Source organism: Xenopus laevis, chromosome 3L, assembly GCF_017654675.1.
Source record: "Xenopus laevis strain J_2021 chromosome 3L, Xenopus_laevis_v10.1, whole genome shotgun sequence".
NCBI lineage: Eukaryota > Metazoa > Chordata > Amphibia > Anura > Pipidae > Xenopus > Xenopus laevis.
In genome coordinates this window covers 63,160,230-63,181,954 of record NC_054375.1, presented here as the reverse complement: position 1 = coordinate 63,181,954, position 21,725 = coordinate 63,160,230, and the positions used below count along the sequence as shown (strand labels likewise).

Sequence of the window (21,725 nt, the reverse complement as noted above, 5' to 3'; positions counted from 1 at the left end):
GACAAGATCGGTTCCTCCCTTTCTTCAGTAATAATATCTTTACATGAACTTCACCTTTTGGTTAGAGTTGGAATGCAGCAGTGCAACTAGCCTAGCTTAACTTTTGCTAATGGCTTGCTAACAAAAAGCAGACAGAGGCTTTCTGTGGTTGGGTTTTATAGAAATTATTACGTTTATGAGGCTATGGCTATTCCATGTACAATATTATATACAGATAAAATCCACAGCAGACAAAGCCTATAGAAAACATGGGTAACAATTCTTTTAAAAGGAGCATTTTAGTAAATTAATTAACTAACCAATAGACTAACCAATAGAAAGCAGAGAAGTATTTCTTTCTATTTGGTAACAGTTTTTATGTATGTGGGCCTTTTAGCTTTTACTGTAAAATGTATCTGTATTTACAATGGAAATGTGAAATAAAGACTCCATTTAATAAAAACAATAGAAAGTTTTGGTGATGGGGATGGTCACATTTGGCAAGCAATTAGGCACCAGCACTCAAGGCAATGCAAACAGGGGACAAGCCTTGTGTTTATTAAGTCAAACAAGAAAAAACAATGTTTTTGGGCGTGCCCATTTATCAGGAGTGTAAGTGTGAAAGAAAGACTCAATTTAATAAAAACAATAGAACATTTTGGTGGTGGGGAGTGTCACATTTGGAAAATGTGACTGCTAGAATAAAAAAACATGTCCAATCATTTCACTTTCAAATGTGCCTTGCCATGTAGGGGAATGTGCAATTATTTATGCCACGATTTTAAATGGACATAATTGTCAAAATAGTTTTATATGTGCCTGAAAACAATATTATATTTTGAGACAATGCTTAGATTTTGAAAAAGGAACTTTGAAAAGCAGCTTGTATTTTGAACTGCTTTTGCTGATTAGGACAATTTCAATGTCAATTTTAATGGTAACTCTAGCTATCTTTTAATAAATTCAAAGGTTCCCAATTATCACTGACTGCAATTATTTTTTTGCATCTGAAAGAATCTGGGTAACCATTGAGAGAAGAAGTGGCTCAGTAACAACCACATCATGGAGGCCTTGGTTTGGCTGAATCAGCTCCTTATGATCTTGCCATGTCTAATGTAAAACATAACAATTTTTGAAATATAGCTATAAACATGGACACAGCTGTCAAACTCTAATAAGTAAAGAACCAAACAGATGTTTATTTCTTCTGTTTTAACTGCAGTCAATCGGTAAAAGCTAAATTTTTATTGGTTAAAACACAGCAAAAACTTCCATGCTCATGTATCGCCTTTTTAGAAATAGCTAGCCCCTAACCTATAGAATTTCATAGGACAGGAAACAGCTGCAGTTATAAAATTTTGCAAATAAACAAAAAGAAAGTGATATAAAATAGAATTACAAATACATGCATTGAAATACTTTCATATAGAAAAGTAGAAGAGAGATGAAAGGCAATCTGAAGCAAACTAAATTACTTTAAAATAAAAAACAGTAAGAAAGCAAGAAGCCTTCTACAAAGAGAAAATGTACCTATACAGCTGCCTACACAAATCTTCAGTAACGTTTACCCATACTTCTTTTATACTGTAATACTGCACAGTAAAAGCTCTTAAGGCCTACTGTCTAGGTCTGTCTATTCATTAGTCGTTGTTATGGTGCCCTTCTGTACAGCAATGACATTATAGAGTACATTATGTTAGATTTACCACTGCCTACAACTAAACGTACATTTTAAGATGAATTCCCTTAAGGGAATTGTTCAATGTAAAATTAAAACTGGGTAAATAGGCTGTACAAAATAAAAAATGTTCCTAATATAATTAGTTAGCCAAAAATGTAATGTATAAAGGCTGGAGTGAGCGGATGTCTAACATAATAACCAGGATAAAACTGACTGCTTTGCAGTTCTCTTATTGGTCACCATTCTGTAAGAAATCAGTGACTTGAAAAGGGGAATATGGGTATCATTTGCTTTTGAATGTGACCTGCATGCTGAGGATCAAAATCAAAAGCAAACCCCCCTTAAAGTCATTGACTAAAGCTGGCCATAGATGTAAAGATCCGATGGTCATCGTGAGACCACGATTATCTCAAAACGATCGTACGAATTGTCCATCAACTAAAAAGACCATTTAAGGCGATATTGCCAGGAAAACAAAGGGTAGCTACAAACTTGCAAAAAATAGTGGGAGCACTTACCAGGTACTAGGATTCACCTGTACATGTCACAAAACCGAAGATCCCAACGGTTGCTTCCAATGAGTAAAAATTAGTTTGTAGGTGCAGCACCAAGGAATCCAGGAAGTAGAAAAATTTAAAAATATAAACCTTTATTCCAGCATATTAAAATGATAGTAGGAAAAAGCATGCCCCACACTGAATATTGGGCTGTTCACTCAACGCGTTTCATGGCTCTCGCCACTTCCAAAGGGTAGCTGCCTGCTTGTCCCTGCAGACATAGATAGATTGCACTGGGGCCGAAATAGATTTTTTAACCTGGCCGATCAATTATCTGACTGTCGGCCGAAAAATCGTAAGATGTACGATCGTTCGAATCCCACTAACCGCACGATAATTTCGTAGGATTGGTCAGACTTTGCTGAAATCGGTCGTTCGACAAGAGAAATCTTTGCGTCTATGGGGACCTTAACTAAGAGTTAGAGAGCTGCAAAGCAGGAAGTTTTGATCTATTATGTTAGACATGCCTTTATACATTACAATAAATATTAGAAACATTCTTTATTTTGCACAACCTATCTATTTACCAAGTTTTTTTTTTTACTGTTCTTTTAAGCCTTTGTGCAAACACTATTTTGGATTTTTAACAAAACAACAGCATTCCTTTCTTTTCCTTACACTCCTGTGTAATATTGGACATAGCGGAGCAATTCAGCAATGCTGCAAATATTTCAAAATAAAAACCATTAAAGGCATGGGACCTGTTATCCAGAATGCTTAGGACCTGGGGTTTTCTGGATAAGGGGTATTTCTGTAATTTCGATCACCATATTTTCAGTCTACTAAAAAATAATTTAAACAATAATTAAACGCAATTTTATTGTTCTGCCACCAGTAAGGTTTAATTATAGCTCAGTTGGGATCAAGTACAAAGTACCATTTTATTATTACAGAGATGGATAATGGATAATGGGTTTCCAGATAACAGATACCATACCTGTACAACCAAATGGATTTATGTTGTTACTTGTTACATGTTACAAAGGGGCTGAATTATCAAAAATCGAGTTGTGTTTTTTTTTTTTCTTGATTCGACAAAACCACGACGAACAAAAACAAAGAAAAAAAGTATTTTCCAAAACCTTGAATAGTCGGAATTTATTAAAGAAAAAAAAACACGAAAAGACACCAGAAAAAACTCGGCAAGTACAAGCTGGCAAGGTTGTATAGTAGTCAATGGGAATGTTCTCTAACAACTTTATTTATTTTTCCAGCTTATTAAAACATATGAGATTTTCAGCCTCAGTGCCTCATTGAAAATGAACGGCACAATGTGATTCTCACTAGCAAGCAAATTCTTTTTCATAAATAAGCTAGCAAAAGCTAGAAAAAAGTTCCACGGGTTTTGTCGCCTTTTTTTTTTTCTGTCCGCTTTTTTTTTTGATAAATCTGCCCCCAAGAGTAAGAAACATCACAGTTCCCAGCAAGGCTGTGCTAAGTAAAAGGGGGGAGGGTCATATGTTGCAAAAGTTTTATGGTATCTCTCTGTAAAGATAAACTGAGAAAAACTTAGTATAAATTTGTAAGTTAAGAACAAATGTAAGTCTCCATTTTGCAGGTGATTCCTATGTAACTTAGTAACTAGTCCAGCAAAGATAAATAGGTCTAACATCATTCAGACGCACCACCTACTGGCAAGGGTTGTTGTAATTCTGTAATTTTGGTCACATCCAGCTAGCTGGATCACATCCATATTCATCTCTACAGAGAAGTTTATGCATTATGGGTATGGGATCCATTACACAGATTTTTACTTTTAGTTTATTTTACATTTTTTAACTTGTGTTTTTAAATCACCATGTCTTAAAACTACAAAAACATTTAAAGAGGTGGTTCACCTTTAGGTTAACTTATTATGTTATGTTATAGAGTGGCCAATTCTAAGCAACTTTTCAATTGGTCTTCATTATTTACAGTTTTTGAATTATTTGCCTTTTCTTTCTGACTCTTTCCAGCTTTCAAATGGGGGTCGCTGACCTCATCTTAAAAAAACAACTACTCTGTAAGGCTACAAATGTATTGTTACTGCTATTTGTATTACTCATCTTTCTATTCAGGCCCTCTCCTATTCATATTCCAGTCTCAAATTCAAATCAATGCATGGTTGCTAAGGTAACTTGGACCCTAGCAACCAGACTGCAGAAATTGCAAACGGAGAGCTACTGAATAAAAGCAAAATAACCAAAATAATAAAACATGAAAATAAACATGAAAACCAATTGCAAATTGCCTCAGAATATTACTCTCTACATCATACTAAAAGTAAACTCAAAGGTGGACAACCCCTTAAAATTAAAAACCCAATTGAATTGCTTAGCCACCAACACATTTATGCCAGTTTTACTACCATCAAGTACAAGGTAACTTGTACTTAATGGCAACTAAGCAACAAAACAACACAACCATTATAAAAAAATAAGAATTATTTGCTTAATTAAAAGACTTCACGAGAGATGGCCTTCACATGTTTTGGAGCTTTCTGGATAATGGGTTTCGAAACGATGGATCATGTACTAGTTGTTTTGACTCCTGAAACAAAGTAGTAGAATCCAGTTGATTAAAAGACCTGGAGGTAAACTCCAAGAGTCAGAACTACAGACTTGTTTTGGATGGAGATCACTGTAAAAAGCGAGCTACATGTGGAATATGTATTACAGTGCAATAAGTAGCTATGATGAAAACAATAAATATGACTGTTTATTAAAGAATTCATAACACTTGCTTTTCTTTAAACAAGCTTTTTTTTTTGTCAACACTATAATTTATTTATATGGAGCCAACAAGTTACTAAGGCATTTCAATAATATTAAAAAAAATGTTCTTCACAATAATAACATCAGTTGCCAAGGGCATTGCCAATGAAATGCCTATTTAGTGATTTTTCGCTTTGTTACATTTTATTAGAAAAAAACATTTCCACCCTGGCGATTTCCATGAATTTGTAAGAGAACTTTCTGGAGAAGACTCTCCTTGGAAATTACATCCAGAGGTTATACAATATATTGCATACCCTTTAAAGATACATGTTGTTGATTCCCAAGCTATTTAGCTCATTTTATTCCAAGATGATCCCAATACTTGTTTATAGTTCCTCTGCAAGAAATGTATCCATTTTCATTAAGTCGTTAGGATCTTCTCACATTTCCTATGTTAGATGGTTACATTGTGACAAGGGCCTTTTTTATTTTTAGATCTTTGTTTATCAGATTTCTGGGGGACTTTTACATGCCAGTGCAGATTCTCCTATATTTGTGTTTGTGTACAATGTAACATTCTATAAATCTTTTGCAGTAACAAAACATAATTTCAACACGACACTGTTCATAAGAGGGTAACTTCTGTGCTTTAACTCACCGTGCTTAAGTTTTGCTGTTCCTAGAAAATGAAAGTGGATTGTTTGCCAACACAAAACACATCCCTGCAAACATAAGTAATTCCAAAATGCTGCTAATTAGAAGTCAGAAAAACAAATGAGCACGCACGAAGAATTACAGTGTACTTTTCACTGGTTAGTTTTTATGATATAAATATGGGGTCTCTTATCCGGAAACCCATTATCAAGAAAGCTTTTAGTTATGGTAAGGCCATCTCCCACAGAATCTATTTCAAGCAAATAAATTTTGTATTTCTTGCATTAGATTAGAGAACATTAATATTTGGTTTTGTACATTGTTTCTACTGTATTTTACTAGGGGGATCTACAAATGTGGCTTTGCTTTAGTGGATGACACTCAGTAGCTCAATGCTAATCTGTACAAGTGAATATAAGCTGGCGACTGTGCATAATGTGAACATGAAAGAAAATTAGACAATTGATGTATATGTGGTTGTTAAACATTTCCTGTGTGGTTAACACATCTGCAACATTATCGTGACAATTAACCATTATACTATAGCCAATAGACAATGCTGATTTAAAGGAAAATATAACCTATATATTTAGTTTTGTTCATCTTCCAGTTTAGTGTGAGGGCATTGTAGATGCTGTGAATATAATAGAAATGAGTTTAGGGCAGTAATGCCCGGGAAGGAATAGCCGGTCTAAACATTATAAACAGCATATTTTGTGCACATTCCTTCTTTACATATATGCAATTAGGTGTTGTATTGCTTGCCTCGGCTGAGCATTTATCCACAAATACTGAAACAGCACCATCCAGTGGTCAAAAAGATATGGAGAGCCTGTTTAAAACCAGAGGCAGCTTATTTAACTATGGGCAGATGTAGAAAAGCATGTGCATTTTCCCATGTGTTAACAATAGTCAAGTTGTTTATTTAGAAATCCAAACAGACTTCTCAGACTTGGGAACAATCTACTGTAAAATGCTGTGTGCTGCACTTTTTTTTAGCCCAAAATCCTTGAGGAACAGTGTGTACTTCGATACAGAGCCATCCAACGTAACTGTAAGTGTTAAGAGACTGCCTGAAAATAAAACACTGCCCTACAAAACAGTAGCTGCAATACAATATTAAAACACAAATAAAAGCACAATATTTAGTGCATGTCTCTGTGTATACATAAATGCACACACACACACATGTGCTGTACTTCACTTTTGCACTGGCACCTGCACCACTGGTGCAGCACTCATATGAGCTTCAGCTCTGGTGCAGGAGAAGAGGTGGCACATGTCAGCCAAGAGCCAGGCGACAGGCTAGGGAGACAGAGATGGCATACCTGTAAGGGATACTATAATCCCAAAATGTCCCAAAATTATTCCAGCCTGATTTTGATACACATATAATTTTCTGTAACTAGATATATTCAATCAGCTGTGTTTATTCCTTACACTCTACTGATTTTTTTCTGTTAAAGGAACAGTAACACCAAAAAATAAAAGTTTTTTAAAGTAATTAAAATATCATGTACTATTGCCCTGCATTGGTAAAATGTATGTGTTTGCATTAGAAAGACTACATAATTTATATAAATAGGCAGCTGTGTTGCCACGGGGTAAACCCTTCAAACTGAAAAAGGAGAAAAGGCACAGATTACTTAGCAGATAACAGCTAAGTCATCTCTGTAATATAATACAATGGTATTCTGCAGAGTGCATCTGTTATCTGTTATGAAACCTGTGCTTTGAATGGTGGCCCCCCATGGCTAAACAGAAGCTTGTTTATATAAAGTATAGTAGTGTTTCTAAAGCAGACACACCAACTGTACTTATGCAGGGAAACAGTACATTATATTTTTAAAACAGTTTCAACTTTTGGTGTTACTGTTACTGACTCAAAATCCTACACTGAAGTAAGAAATTGATTTTTTTTTGTAGGAGTTTGACAACTGTGGTCAAAATGTTAGAATATTACAAATAAAAACATAAAAACATTGAAATTTTGATTGCACTTCACTAGGCAGGAACAAGTGGGACATTTTCAATATGTACATAAAATATTCTCCTTTACATAGAGTAAACTATGCAATGCCAGAAAGGTGTAAAGTTTGTGTCAAATAAATAGTTCTTTGTAAAGCTTCAATTATGTGCTTTTATGTGAATGAATACTATGGGCATATTTATTTATACATATTATACACATATTTCGGTTAAACTAGAGCTCACCAGTTTGTCAGATGAAAATTTGTCTATTCACTTATACAGGCTTTTATGGGGTGTATTTTTCAAAGGGTAAAATAGAAGGAACTCTGTTTTTACCATTTCATAAACATGCCCCTACAAATTCTATGGATACAGTATACAGAATATGCTAAAAATATATTTATAAAGGCGTGATGGTTTTGGAAGCCTGACTAATACTTACCACTATGCAACTTTTTACATCAACTGCATCAAAAACTGCAGTTCTCAATGTAAATGTTTTGTTTTTTCAAATTACTGTATACATACGTTTTTAAAAAAATAAGCATTTTAGCAAATCAATTCCTTGCACTTGGCTACATATTCACGTAAAATGTGGGCAATTTTACACGGTGTGCTATGATGTATAACATGATGTATAGCATATTTCAACACCATTTTTTCTCACACCTTTATAAACATGCCTCATTGTTTTCAACCACCAAATACAAACTAAATTTCTTGATGATCTTGTCCCTTGAGGTTCCGGGAAGTGGGTGTAGATAGAAAACAGCACCCCTCAATGCAAACTAAATAAGCAAATGCTCACAAGGTAATTCCCCCGAGCAGTAACATTCTGTACACAAAAGTAAATCCCATTCACAATTCTCCGTCCCTCGTTAAACAGTATCTTGTGTTCTGTTGCATGGATCTGGATTTGCTTACAAAACTGTCGAGGATTATTTTAAACTTTAAGACTGTATTTATTTCCTTGCATGTTATTTGAACTCCATATATACAGCACAGTATGTATCATCTCTATTTCTCTTCAGTACACTCAGATTACAGTATAGGCCATCTGAAATATGCACAACGCTTTCCAGCAGTGATCTTTAAATAATGTTTTCAAATAAAATATTTAATCACATAAATAAAAATTGTCGTCTGACAATAATAGCAACACAACTGTACAAATAAATAAACATGCAGTATTTAGTATGATTTTTTTTCCCCTTGTTGTTGATGTTCCATTCTACACTTAATAAAGTGATATACAAGCACTGGTAAACCGTACATTTAATCTGAGAACAACTTCATGGAATACAGATGTGTCAAATGACATTGACATCACATTCCTAATAACCATGGGAGAAACCAACCATAAGGAAATGCTCCACAAAACTAAGAGAAATTCACTGCCACAACAAGAATCAGTGGTACCAAGTTCATGTTTACAAGCTCACAAAAACGGCACTGTGCTAATACACAAGCAGCTTCAAACCCCTTTTTGTCACAGTCACAAATACAGCTGTTGCTGATCTATTTTAAGACTGCTTGTTAATCAAGTTACCAGCATTAAAGGGAAACTCAACCCAGAAACAGTTCTTTAGCATAAGAGAAAATGAAATTAAAAACCTTAACTTTCCACTAATTACAGTGTTCAATGGTTTTAAAGTCATGTGTAAATATAATTGCTCATGAAAGCAGTGCCTGTTTATAACTTTCTGGTCTCTGGGTCTGACCCTTGTAAAAAAGCAAAAGTCAGTCATGTATGTTAATCATCAGGCTACAGCTACATTATGTCAGGAGTCAGAACCAGAAATGCTGACATTGTAAATAGTCAGACTATAAAAACTATTTAATAGCATTTATTGGGACGTTTCTTTCAATTACTTTGTTATGCAAAAAGGGGGGGTCACAATCCACTTGAAAGCTGGTAACTTTAATATCATACAGTTTTGAAAAACTGCAAAGTGTTTTTACACATGGGCAGTTTTTGAACATTCAAAAATAAGTGCTGAGTGCATCTAAGCACATATATTGTGTTTAAATGTATCTTTTTAAATGCTAGCAAGTGCATCATTATATTTATTGTATTATGAATGTGCATTCGGTGCATAAAAATGAAGCATGTTGCATTTAAAAACCACAATGTAAAGACAGCTGCTCTAAAACATAGATATTAGAATAAATTGGAATGAATTAGGTCATCACTTTAGCTGCATCTGAAACGTAAGTCAAACACACACATAAAATACCTGTAAGAGCCCTTAAATAAAACCATCATCACTCTGCCCCTTAAAAACAGCACATGGATTTCAAATCCTAAAGGTTTCCAAAGGCAAACATTTACATGTATCCTTATGAATGCTGCCATGGGGCAAAATGTAGCTTTAGCCTTGGTTTCCCTAATAACTCCTGGTAAGGATTATTCAGTGCTATAATCATGAAAAGGTTAAGTGTTCTGTCTACCTGTAACAGATTTTTTAATGAGTCAGAATGCCTTGCAGTTAAGAGCCAATTACTTGTGTTCTGACCTTTGTATAATCATCAGTTTACATCTCAGCTAAAATTAAAATTGCAGGATTGTGCAAAAATCATAAAACAGTGCTGAGTAGTTCACCTATTAGACTCCCTATTGCTTTTATATATATATATATATATATATATATATATATATATATATATATATATATATATATCAAACAGAATGGAATGCACAACCATTAGTATGCAGAAACCTGGGTGCTAGTCTGAGATGTATGTAGACCAAATGCAGGGATTGACAGCACTCCAAGGAAATACATCAAGTCAATAATTCAAATGAAAGTGGAGATTTATTGGTGATCCAACATTTCGGCTCTGCACAGAAGCCTTCGTCAGAGAAAGACGAAGGCTTCTGTGCGGAGCCGAAACATTGGATCACCAATAAATCTCCACTTTCATATATATATATATATATATATATATATATATATATATATATATATATATGTGTGTGTGTGTGTATATATGTGTATATATGTGTATATATATATATATATATATATATATATATATATATATTTATTAGAAGCACCAACTTTAGCAGTAGGAACCTTGCATTTCATTTTGGGTAATAATGGGTGAAAACGGATGATATCTGTGAACTGTGGCACTTGAACACAAATGTATAATATAACTAACTTTATTTTATGTTTATTTTATTTGCACATCACATTGATGGCCAGAACTTTGCCCCAATCACTGTGTGCATAATATAATAAATGCATAAAAGGTATTTGCCAGTGATAAGCCACTCCTCTAATATTCTGGGTTCTACCGCCAACTATACACATACTTAATCCAACTTGCTGAGCTTCTCCATGCCAAACATATGTCTACTCGCCACCCACCACCAGCATGACCACCCTCACTTACAGCAGGTGCTGTGCCAGTGAGCAACACAAGCGCATACAGGAGGGAAGGCTTGTAACACTTACATTAAAATAAAAACTCAGTATAACCTAGAGAACACTTCCAATTCCAACACTTTATGCCCTAAACCAGTATACAGATTTTGTGGCCACGTGTGCAGTTCACATCTGCTTGGTGTCTTATAAATATCAATAATCAGAAGAATGCTTTCTAAGAAAATAAGTACTGGAGAGCTTTCAGCTCTGCCTAAGCACTGACCACCTGTTTGCACGGAGTACAATTATAAACTGTGTATTCAATCTCAGCATGCAGATTGCACTGGCACAAATACTGTAGGGGCAGGAAAATAAAAACATTAAAAAAGAAAAAAAAAGTTTCCTTCTTGGCACCAGTAGTCTCACAGTTGTATAACTGCTCTGACTTTTATGTAGCATTAATTAGATGTTAATTGAATAATATAAGTGCTTATCATGTCAGGGAATGTGATGATTTCAGTCTACTGATGCTTAATGATTTTCCAAGCAGTAATGAAAGGCTATGTGATTATACCATTTCCTTCTAAAGGCATTTTGCTTTCAATTTGGTAACCAGGGGGTAAAACTGGTGCAATCCAAATGAGGGGCAAAATGTGAGAATATTTTTCCCAAGGACCTATTTTCACATAGTAAACGTTACGTAGTTCAAAAAAATCAATCCAGTTCATGTTTCTCATTCAGAATTAGTGTAAACAGGCACCTAGACAACTTGGCACTTAGGACTGGCATAGGCATAACCTGGGCTCCTCACAAAATTCTACATAAAACAACAACGCTATGTGTCGCAAGAACGGTTAATGCTGGTGTGCCTGTAACTACAAGTAGAGTGAAGGCTCAGATATGACCTACCTGATCTCCGGAGCTCTGCCATAGACTCAGCGATGCGATCCTCCCGATCCCGACCCTCCTTGATGCCCCCGGGCGGTGAGCCGGTCTCCCCGGAGCCGCTTTCTATGGTACTCGGGCTGTCTGACGTTTCGGGCGATCTCAGGGTCATTGGACAGCCCGCTGCGCTCAGCAGCTCCACTATTCTCTGAGACGCAAACACAGGGCCTCCAGCCGCAGTGCAAAGCGCAGCGCTATGAGCAGCCAGAGTGCATTTCAGGAAGTCCAGTTTCTTTCAGTTGGCGTGTGTTCGGGTTCTGATCTGGGATCCTCCCGCCGCCTTCACCTGCAACCAAACGCAAAGAAACGCTTTAGAGAACAGTAGGTGTGAGAGCTGGGAAATAGCCACCATTTCACTAGCCCTATATTTAATTATCCGTGGTGTGAGGAACCCGATTATACAAATAACCTTCCCAGAGCTGCACTTTACCTTCCAAGAATCGCAGGAAAATGATAGAGACGATGGCACAATGGGCGACAACTCTACGACTTCAGTCTGATGAAACCAGAGCCCTAACCTGTACATTATTACTCAATAATGACAGTAATAATAATAATAACAACAGCAAACTTTAGCCCTATTGCTCGACAGCCTGATAATAAAAATAACCCTGTGCAGTAATACGCGTTACTATGCGGGCTGTAGATATAGCAACAGCAAACCTGTGTCTAATCGTTCCTCTGCAGTCTAGACACAGCCTGGCGGCGTAATAACACCAATAAACAATATTAACAGCATAACCTGTGTTGTCATATTAAGGCAAATGTGCAACAATGTTCAGGTTGTACTGCTTTGGGGGCAACTCAAATAATCTATGGCGCTTTGTTCAGTTCAATTGAATAGTTTTCCAATGGCTGGAAGGTCGCTAGCTTCCTCTGAATGAGTCCAAAACGTTATTAAGGCTCCCAACCAGCCCCAGCGTTTTGTTTCAAACGGAAACATGGATTTGGAAACGGAGGAGATAACAAATGTGTAGGTTACAGTGACCTTTATGTAATACACCACATCTGCACCACAAACAGCTGCTCACCTTGCTGTAAGGACACTTGCTCATTGGCTGTGCTCAAGTGCACACAGATCGAATAAACCGCCAACAATACCGAATTATTTACATACAGGAATCATTATTTATAACATCGCATTCAGTTTACCTTCGCGTCGGTGCCGCGTATTATCGCCGCCGTTTTGGAAAGTTCAGCCAATTGAGGGGGCTCAGAAGCAACACAAAGAAAGAAATAAAGGAGGATCAAGCTAGACTTTTTCATTCTCGCTCCCCACACGCCCCGATCTTCAATTCTCCCAAAAAAGCAAGAGAGAGAAAAGTCGCCGACTCGCACACAGAGTTTCTAGAAAGCGCCCCAGTTTGTTGTTGGGAGAATTTAATAATCGCAGCGCCCTGATCAGTCCGCTCTGTCCGGACATACTAGAGATTGTATCGTACAACGCCAACATTAGCGAGTAAAGAAACATCGACCCTACTCTGGAGTGGGAATTCAATCATTGTAAACAAATCTGTCTGTAAATGATTTAGCAGGTCAAGCCCTACTAAATGGTGCTCCTCCACCAGGTGTTTGGAATGTTTTACAGTTTTGCAGGTGGTGACCAATGAAGTGCTCTTCTGCCTGCAACCCTCCAGCTGTCTCTTTGAAGCAGCGATCTAATACAACAGGAGGGTCGCTGGATGGGCATCCCCCTCACATGTCATCAGTCAGGTACAACTGATTCCCACCTGTGTGTGTGTGGTTACTATCTCCAAAGTGCACTAAAAACCCACCCTCTTTATCCTGAAGTGTGAAATAATGTAGCTAGTGGAGCAAGTCATGTATAAACATTGTAACTAGTGCAGCAAGAGTGTATCTAGCACTTCAACACTGTATATTCGGCGCCTAGTGCAGCAAGAACTGTATATTGAGCGCCTATTGCAACAAGTACTGTATATTGAGCGTCTAGTGCAGAAATAACTGTATATTGAGAGTCTAGTGCAGAAAGAACTGTATATTGAGTCTAGTGCAACACGTACTGTATATTGAGAGTCTAGTGCAGAAAGAACTGTATATTGAGAGTCTAGTGCAGAAAGAACTGTATATTGAGCGCCTAGTGCGGAAAGAACTGTATTTTGAGCGTCTAGTGCAACAAGAACTGTATATTGAGAGTCTAGTGCAGAAAGAACTGTATATTGAGCGTCTAGTGCAACAAGAACTGTATATTGAGAGTCTAGTGCAGAAAGAACAGTATATTGAGAGTCTAGTGCAGAAAGAACTGTATATTGAGAATCTAGTGCAGAAAGAACTGTATAGTGAGAGTCTAGTGCAACAAGTACTGTATATTGAGAGTCTAGTGCAGCAAGAACTGTAAAATACTGAATCAAGTGCACCACGCAGTGTATATCCAGAACACCTTTGGGCTGTCTAGGAAAGCTGTCTAATTGTTTTCCCTGCCGTTACCAATTCGGTGTGCACATTGGCTGCCACGATATGTGTGTGTGTGTGTATGTATGTATGTATGTATGTATAAAGAGAGATTTCTAGATTCTAAACATATTTTACCTTGTGCTCTCGTGTGATACGTTCCTCCTGGTTGAGGAGGTTCCACAGCTCTGCATTGACTTCCTTTTATTCTAATAATGTACAAAAGATCCCAAGGATGTGACTTAAACATTGAATATGTAGCTGGAGGAGGGGGGGTTCAATTCCTGGATCAACCCCCTCCCTCTAATCTCATTGGATTGCTCCCCCCCCCACCACCACCTAAGATATTGTTGTTTCTTAGCGCCCCCTTAGCCCTTCATCTCCCCCCAAAAATCCGCCTCCTATTAGGAGCCTGATATTGGGTTGTACAGCGGCTGTGTGATGTGATGTGCGCTGTGTTGTGTGCTGTGATGTGTTGTGTGCTGTGGAGGTGTTGAGACACCGTGGCGCCTGCAGTGCCCCCCAACTCTCTCCTGTCTGCGTTTTTTCAAAGACCCAGTCTGGATTTAGTGGGTGCGTCTGAGTGTGTGTGTTTGTGTGCGCGCTCATCTTCAGATGTTTGCTCAGTATAGGAATAGAAAGCAGGGACACACACTGACACACACACACACACACTGACACACACACACAGACACTCACTGCACTGGACACACGCAGCGAGCAAGGTGAATGAAGGCAACATCCCACAGCTGCCACACACTGTATGTTCACAAGTGCCTTTTGCAAATGGAAAAACAAATCAGACCGATGGTTACGATGCCTATGACTAGCGCAGACTGCTTTTCCCCCCATTACCGTGTTTCCTCCTCCTGTGCGAATCTTTGAGTGTCTCCTCTCCCCCTCCCTCGCTTGTGATCTGCTCGCCTGTCTCTCCCTCCCCATATCTGGTAAATGCAAAGGCCGCTTTCCAGGAACTTTCCAGGAATTGGCCCACGTGACCAATGTCTCCGCGCTCAGCTCTCTGCTGCCGCCAGTGGAAATCTCTGGGAAGTGCATCTTCTCCTCACACACACAGAGGCGGGGCTGCCTGCCGCCTTCTGCCAGAGAGGGACTGTGAACTAGTTCTAGTGTTTTCATGTCACATTTCTAACTGGCCAGGGGATCTTTGTTTACTACGCTGTGCAGACTTTATATTGCCGTTTCATTCCTCATCGATGTATTACCAGTGTGAGGGATGTCGTTGAAGATCCAATGACACATATAATAAAAAGCGCCAGTTCAGTGGCTGCCACAAGACCGCGTTTATGGGAAACATATCTAATCATTCTGTCCCTTAGCTCCATTTCTGCAGCCCCAGAATTCAGTTTTTGTGCCAATAGCCGAGGTCACACACTAACTACAACTCCCAGCCCCACATCTGCCATTAACATATAGTTTTGGTTTGTGTATAATATTACACGAATATGGGCCTGTCCTGCTTTAAAATGCTTCACCCCAGTTACAGGAGAAGCTTTTGAAAAGATCTCAAGACCCCTGATAGACATAGAAGAACACAAATGCAGCTGTTCATGAAAACTCCCAGAAACCTTTATACATTTGCACCACTTCTAAATGGCTGTTGTAGCTGGCAAGTGGCACATGCAGCAGGCAAGGAGACCTACACATTCTGTTCTTGCCTAGAAGCCATAACAAAACAATTCAGAGTGCATGTCTTTTATTGGATTAAAACTTCATTCTAGTGGCCTCACATAGCAAGCCATCAGATAGAGCCAGGAATAAACAGGCCCTGTCTGCACTTTATCCAACAACTGCAGGCTTTCTAGGAAGTTGCCTGCTCTGTAATAAACTTCTCTGTGCACCTTGGCTGGCTGGGTGCCTAAAGCAGCTCTTGGTGTTTTTCCATGCAGAAACAAACCTCCACAGACTGAATGCTTCTATACATCTCCCCCCTCTCTGCTCTTGTGTGGGTTCCTTCTTCAACATCATCCCCCGTCTCATATACACTTCTTTTCATGAGCATTATGCACAAAAAAATAAAATCGCTACAATGGTTTGGCAGAAAAAGAAATGTTTCCTATATTCAAGGCAATGGCTGAGAGTTAAGCATTTATATACAAATAATTCCTGGAAGTTTCCGCCCTTTTTACGTAGCTGAGCACAGTACACAGTATTACCAAGTGTGTACTTTACGCATATTTTGACTGCAGTTGTTTTGGATTATTTTTTTCTTTAAGTGGTTTAGCAAAGGGATTATTTTTAGTTATTTTATTCATTAAGGTATGCAGCAGAAGACTGGACAGGGAAAACAAACATAAAATTATTCTTTTTATTATTTGGTAAAGTACGTTGAAAACTTCAGCAAAAAAGTGTGGGTGTATGTATATGTGTGTGTGAGGAGATAGCTCACTGGCACACAACCTTTCCTACAAGGAACAATTATTTTCTCACCTTGGCTTTATAAACAGTTAAACAGTATTAGTACAGCATAAGGGGGCACCTTGGGATAAAAGCATAGATAAGTACCAAGTCAGGGCAGACTATTGAGTATGGAAGTAGGGTTCAAGACAATCTTTCTTCTGTAAAAAAAAAACAATGTAACAAACAGATATCAGTCAAGTAAATATTATTAATACACAATATTAGTTTTGAAAAAAAGAAAACTATTATATTTGTACAATCATTTCCTTACAATTGAGTCCACTTCCATTTGATAAAGAACTACGGTACAACTCCTAACATTCAACAGTACTGTGGGACTGCATTTCCCATGGGTTATAACTAGAAGCAGTCACTGGTTATTTCCTACATTTTATCACAATGATTTTTTACCTGGAAAACCTGCTAAAGTTGAAAATGTGAGGAATGACTGTGTTCTAAAATCAGGGCAACATGGAGGACCAAGTCAGCCAAATTTGATGTACATTAGCAAAGTATTTAGGATGGCTAGGGAATGGTGTAACTGCTGCCATTGTGTAAGGGCCAAGTAATATAAGCTATAATGAGAATTATTGCCACTTAAACCAACTACAGGTAATAGCGGCTCGTGTGTTGACAAGGAAATTCTCACTGCATTATTGTAAAGCACAGTACCGAATAAATAAGCCATGATGAGGCCCTGTTGGTTTACTGCCAGCAGCCTAATCCACATTACAAAATGTGTGAATCTTTGCTTTGGCAATCACTGGTCGTTTACGTCATATTAATAGGCCAGAAAGACTAGAATTGGTAAACACAGCATGCTTTAGCCCAGGGATCCCCAACCTTTTTCACCCGTGAGCAACATTCAGAAGAAAAAGGAGTTGGGGAGCAACACTAGCAAGAAAAATGTTCTTGGGTGCCAAATAAGTGCTGTGATTGGCTATTTGGTTGCCCCTATGTGGATTGTCAACCTACACCGAGACTCCGTTTGGCAATACACCTGGTTTTTAAGCAACCAAACATGCCTCCAAGCCTGGAATTCAAAAATAAGCTCCTGCTTTGAAGCCACTGGGAGCAACATCCAAGGGGTTGGAGAGTAACATGTTGCTCACAAGCTACTGGTTGGGGATCACTGCTTCAGCCTATGCTCCTTGTAGCACCAACCAAACATTATTGATTTTATTTGCATATGTGGGCCCATAGCTGGTAGGTTTGATCTGGGATTCCAAATAGACCATAAAAAGTATACAGAGGCACAAACAGCCACCCACAGACCCAGTAAATAAGGACTGTCTATGATATCTTACAGCATTTTATAACTCCACAGAATCCACAGATAACCAATCCAAGGTCTGACAGGCACAGAGATTTGGACCTCTTTGCCATTTTAACATTCATTGTAATAATTGCACAACATTTAAAAACATTTAAGCAGTTATAAAATCCAGTTTAGTAGCACCCTGGTTAATTTATTCCACTATCTTTAAAAAATGTGTTCCTTATGTAAATTTTGGTGACAGATCATATTTGCAGACATTAAAGGGGTCCTGATACCCTAAGAAATAATTCCAAATTATTTCTATTGTTTTTGTCAAGCAGAATAAACTCTACTTATGCTATATTAATTATTTAGATTTTGTTTCCTTCAGTCTTGGAATTCACAATCACAGCAAGCAGGCAGGTGCCATTTTGTAGACACTATTCATTTAAATATTTTTATTTATACATTTATCCACAGTGACATTCATATCAGTACACAATCTTAATAACAATGTGCTGTAGACACTATTATTAAAGGGGTTGTTCACCTTCCAAACACTTTTTTCAGTTGAGTTGTTTTCAGATTGTTCCCCAGAAATAAAGACTTTTTTCAATTACTTCCTATTGTTTATTTTTTACAGTTTTTCCAAAATCTAAGTTTAAAGTTGAATGTTCGTGTCTCTAGTGTTTGAGTCTGGCAGCTCAGTAATTCAGGTGCAGACTCTAAACTGTTACAATTTTGCAACATCTAGTTGATACATTTCTCAGCATCATCTCTGTGAGTATTAGCAACTATTGTATCAATTCTAACATCTGCCTGTAATGAAACTCAGGGATTCTGCTCAGCAGGGACAAAGATAAGAAATATATCAACTAAACGTATCAATTTAGAACAGTTTAAAAGGTCGGTGACACCCCTCCCAGAGCTGCTTTAGGGCCACACTGGGCGTTTTGGGGAGATTTGGTCGCCTGGCGACTAATCGCTTTGTTTTTGCGGCGACCAATCGCCCCAAACGCCTTCCCTCACTGCGCCGGCTAAAATGAAAAGACATCTAGGAAATGCAGAATGGAAAGTGATAGTAATTACCTGCCCCTCCTCTATACCTGAGGCATATAGGCGGAGCAGGCAAATATATGTTTGACAGCTGAGATTTTTACATACCTCTAAAACAGGTATTGATGTTTTAATAAAACCGGTCTTCTTTAAATTGCAGAGATTTTATCATATAAACTTTTTTTTTTGTAGTCAAAATCACAACTTACACGGCAGCCTGAAAATAAGATAAACTCCTGTTTGTCCTCTGGTATTTGTAACTGCAAACAATAGATAGAAGAACTCGCTCTTAGCATATCATATAGCTATTTATTTCATTGACCTTGCTATGATTTTCTTTCTGATGGGTTGTCCCTATATTTCTTTAATCCCCATATTCCCTTTAAGGCGACTTTCATGCAGAGAAGCAGGCTAAAATGTGAAAATCACCCAGTACAGTGCAACATTTTATTACTCTATATAAACTGTATCTTGGATTTCAAGTATTCTCCCTTAATAAGTAATGATAACATTAAGGTGTAATTGTAAAGTTTCTTAAAAATGGGGAAATATCAATCAATTTGCTAGGAAAAACAAGACTTTTTTTTTGCAGCAACTTTTACAGAGTGCAATATGTTGAAGTCTATGGGCAATTTTTTGTGGCGAAATCCATACCTACCACTTGGACCATACATATCAAATTTTGTAGCAAGTCTTCCTTGTTTATCTTGTTATATAGGCCAATTCACTGGCATAAATACTAAACTATAATACTACCATAATACTATATCCTTGAATGTTTCTAGTTCTGATCTAATTTGGTTTTACTGCACTACTTGCTGAAAGCCTGCCGTCTTCCCGTGTCTGTGCTGCTAGCTCATGTGCTCACTAAAGATAGCTTCTTCATGTCATCAAGCCAATACTGTCTGCTGAATAACGGTTGACTTTTAACCCCCTGCATACACAAAAATAAAGCACAAGGCAAGGCAACCAAAATGTGTCTGAAAATATAAAAGTATTATAGGGACTTTTATCACTCTGAAGGTAAGCTATGCAAAATTACTACATCCTAGAAGTGGATAATAGGAGGAAAATATATTGAATATAGAGCACCATACAATGAGATTTGTTTCTCAAAAGATAATTTCTTTTGGATGGAAAATATAAAAGTTATTTCAAGAAGTATAGAGTGCTAGATGTAAGGAAGAGAGGAGAAATTGCCATCAAGGTATCAGACAGCTGAGCACAAATAACATTTGCAAGTATTATTAATGGAGTAAAAGGGAACTAACTTACATTTAATTACTTTTCATTGAGACAAGAGCTGATTTAAGGGCAGGATGTGTAAAGATATTATACTGAGTAATAACTGGTATTGTTTGCATACACCACACATGGCAATATATAACATACACCTGGTTCTATGTAAGTTCCAGTTAGGGGGAATCACTTCCAGTTAGTGTTATGTCACTGCCAGTTAGCTCCACATCACTTCCAGTTGGGTTAAATTACTCTCTACAGCATTTACAGTCAGTGTTTCATTACATTCTATTTGTGTTACATCCTTTTCTGTTAGTGTTATATCATTTTCAGTTAGCGTTACATTATTTCAAACTGGCTCCGTGTCACTTACAGTTGGCTCTGTGTTCCTTCAGGTTAATTCTATGGCACTTTAATTAATCATTACAACACATGTAACACTCTTACATCACTTCCAGGTTATATTTGGAATATTCTAGTTTATTTTATACCACATACTATTAATGTTAGATGACTTTAAATCCAGTTAGTATACTGTTACGTCTCTCCTAGTTCACTCTACACCACATCCAGTTACAGCTAGGCCACTGCTAGCTTACTGTATACCACTACCACTTACAGTAGCGTTATGTCATTTCCATTTAGCTCTTTATCCCTTAGTGTTTCTTCAATTTGAGTTAGTGTTACATCATTACCAGTTAGTGTTATGACACTCTCTTTAAGTGTTACATAATTTCCTCTTTGTCACACCCAGTTAGTATTACATCACTTCCACTTAGTTTTAAGTCATTTCTAGTGTATTGTACACTACACCTATTTAGGGGCATATTTATCAAGGGTCGAATTTTGAATTGAAAAAACTTCGAAATTCAAATTCAAAAAGACCAACCGAAATTATGCGTCGAATATGTCAGTTTTTGATCCGTATTCAGCCTCGAATCAAAGGAAAAGCGCATTCAATCGAATTAGATTCAAAGTTTTCCCAAAAAAAAACCCTTTGATTTTTCAAAGTCCACAATTGACTTCAAATAGGTTCTAGGAGGTCCCCCATAGGCTAAAACAGCAATTTGTCAGGTTTTATATGGCGATGGTCAAAGTCGAATTTTTAAAGAGACAGTACATGATAAATTTCTATGTTCGAATTCTCAAATTTTTTTCAAATTCGATATATGGGTATAGTTCATAGCAGAAACACCTCTGTGGTACAAACCATGAGTTATGATGTTTGTGTATATATATATATATATATATATATATATATATATATATATATATATATATATATATATATATATATATATATATATATATATATACACATTAGGTAATGTATTATATAATAAGTGTATATACTGGCAAATGTATAAATGTCTATGGAGCTGTTGTTCCACAATTAAATAAAATGCATTTTCAAATATAAATGTAGTGGAAAATAAAGAAATTGCTGGTAAAAACACAAATAACCCAAACTATAAAATACTAGTAATGTAC

General features: G+C 37.2%; 1 protein-coding gene across 4 annotated transcripts in view; it reads right to left on the bottom strand.

The window, feature by feature from the left end:
- socs2.L (suppressor of cytokine signaling 2 L homeolog) overlaps positions 1–15,791 on the bottom strand; it is a 38,620-nt gene extending 22,829 nt beyond the window's left edge. Inside the window, exons 1-2 of one of the 4 annotated variants that reach the window (XM_041586302.1) lie at positions 15,119–15,791; positions 11,819–12,140 (exon numbers count right to left, since the gene is read on the bottom strand). In XM_041586302.1, the coding sequence (XP_041442236.1) occupies positions 11,819–11,966 (148 nt within the window). In that variant the 5' untranslated portion in view covers positions 11,967–12,140; positions 15,119–15,791. The other 3 variants (XM_018252393.2, XM_041586303.1, XM_041586304.1) reach the window with 3 other exon arrangements.
- Positions 15,792–21,725: the final 5,934 nt, after the last annotated feature.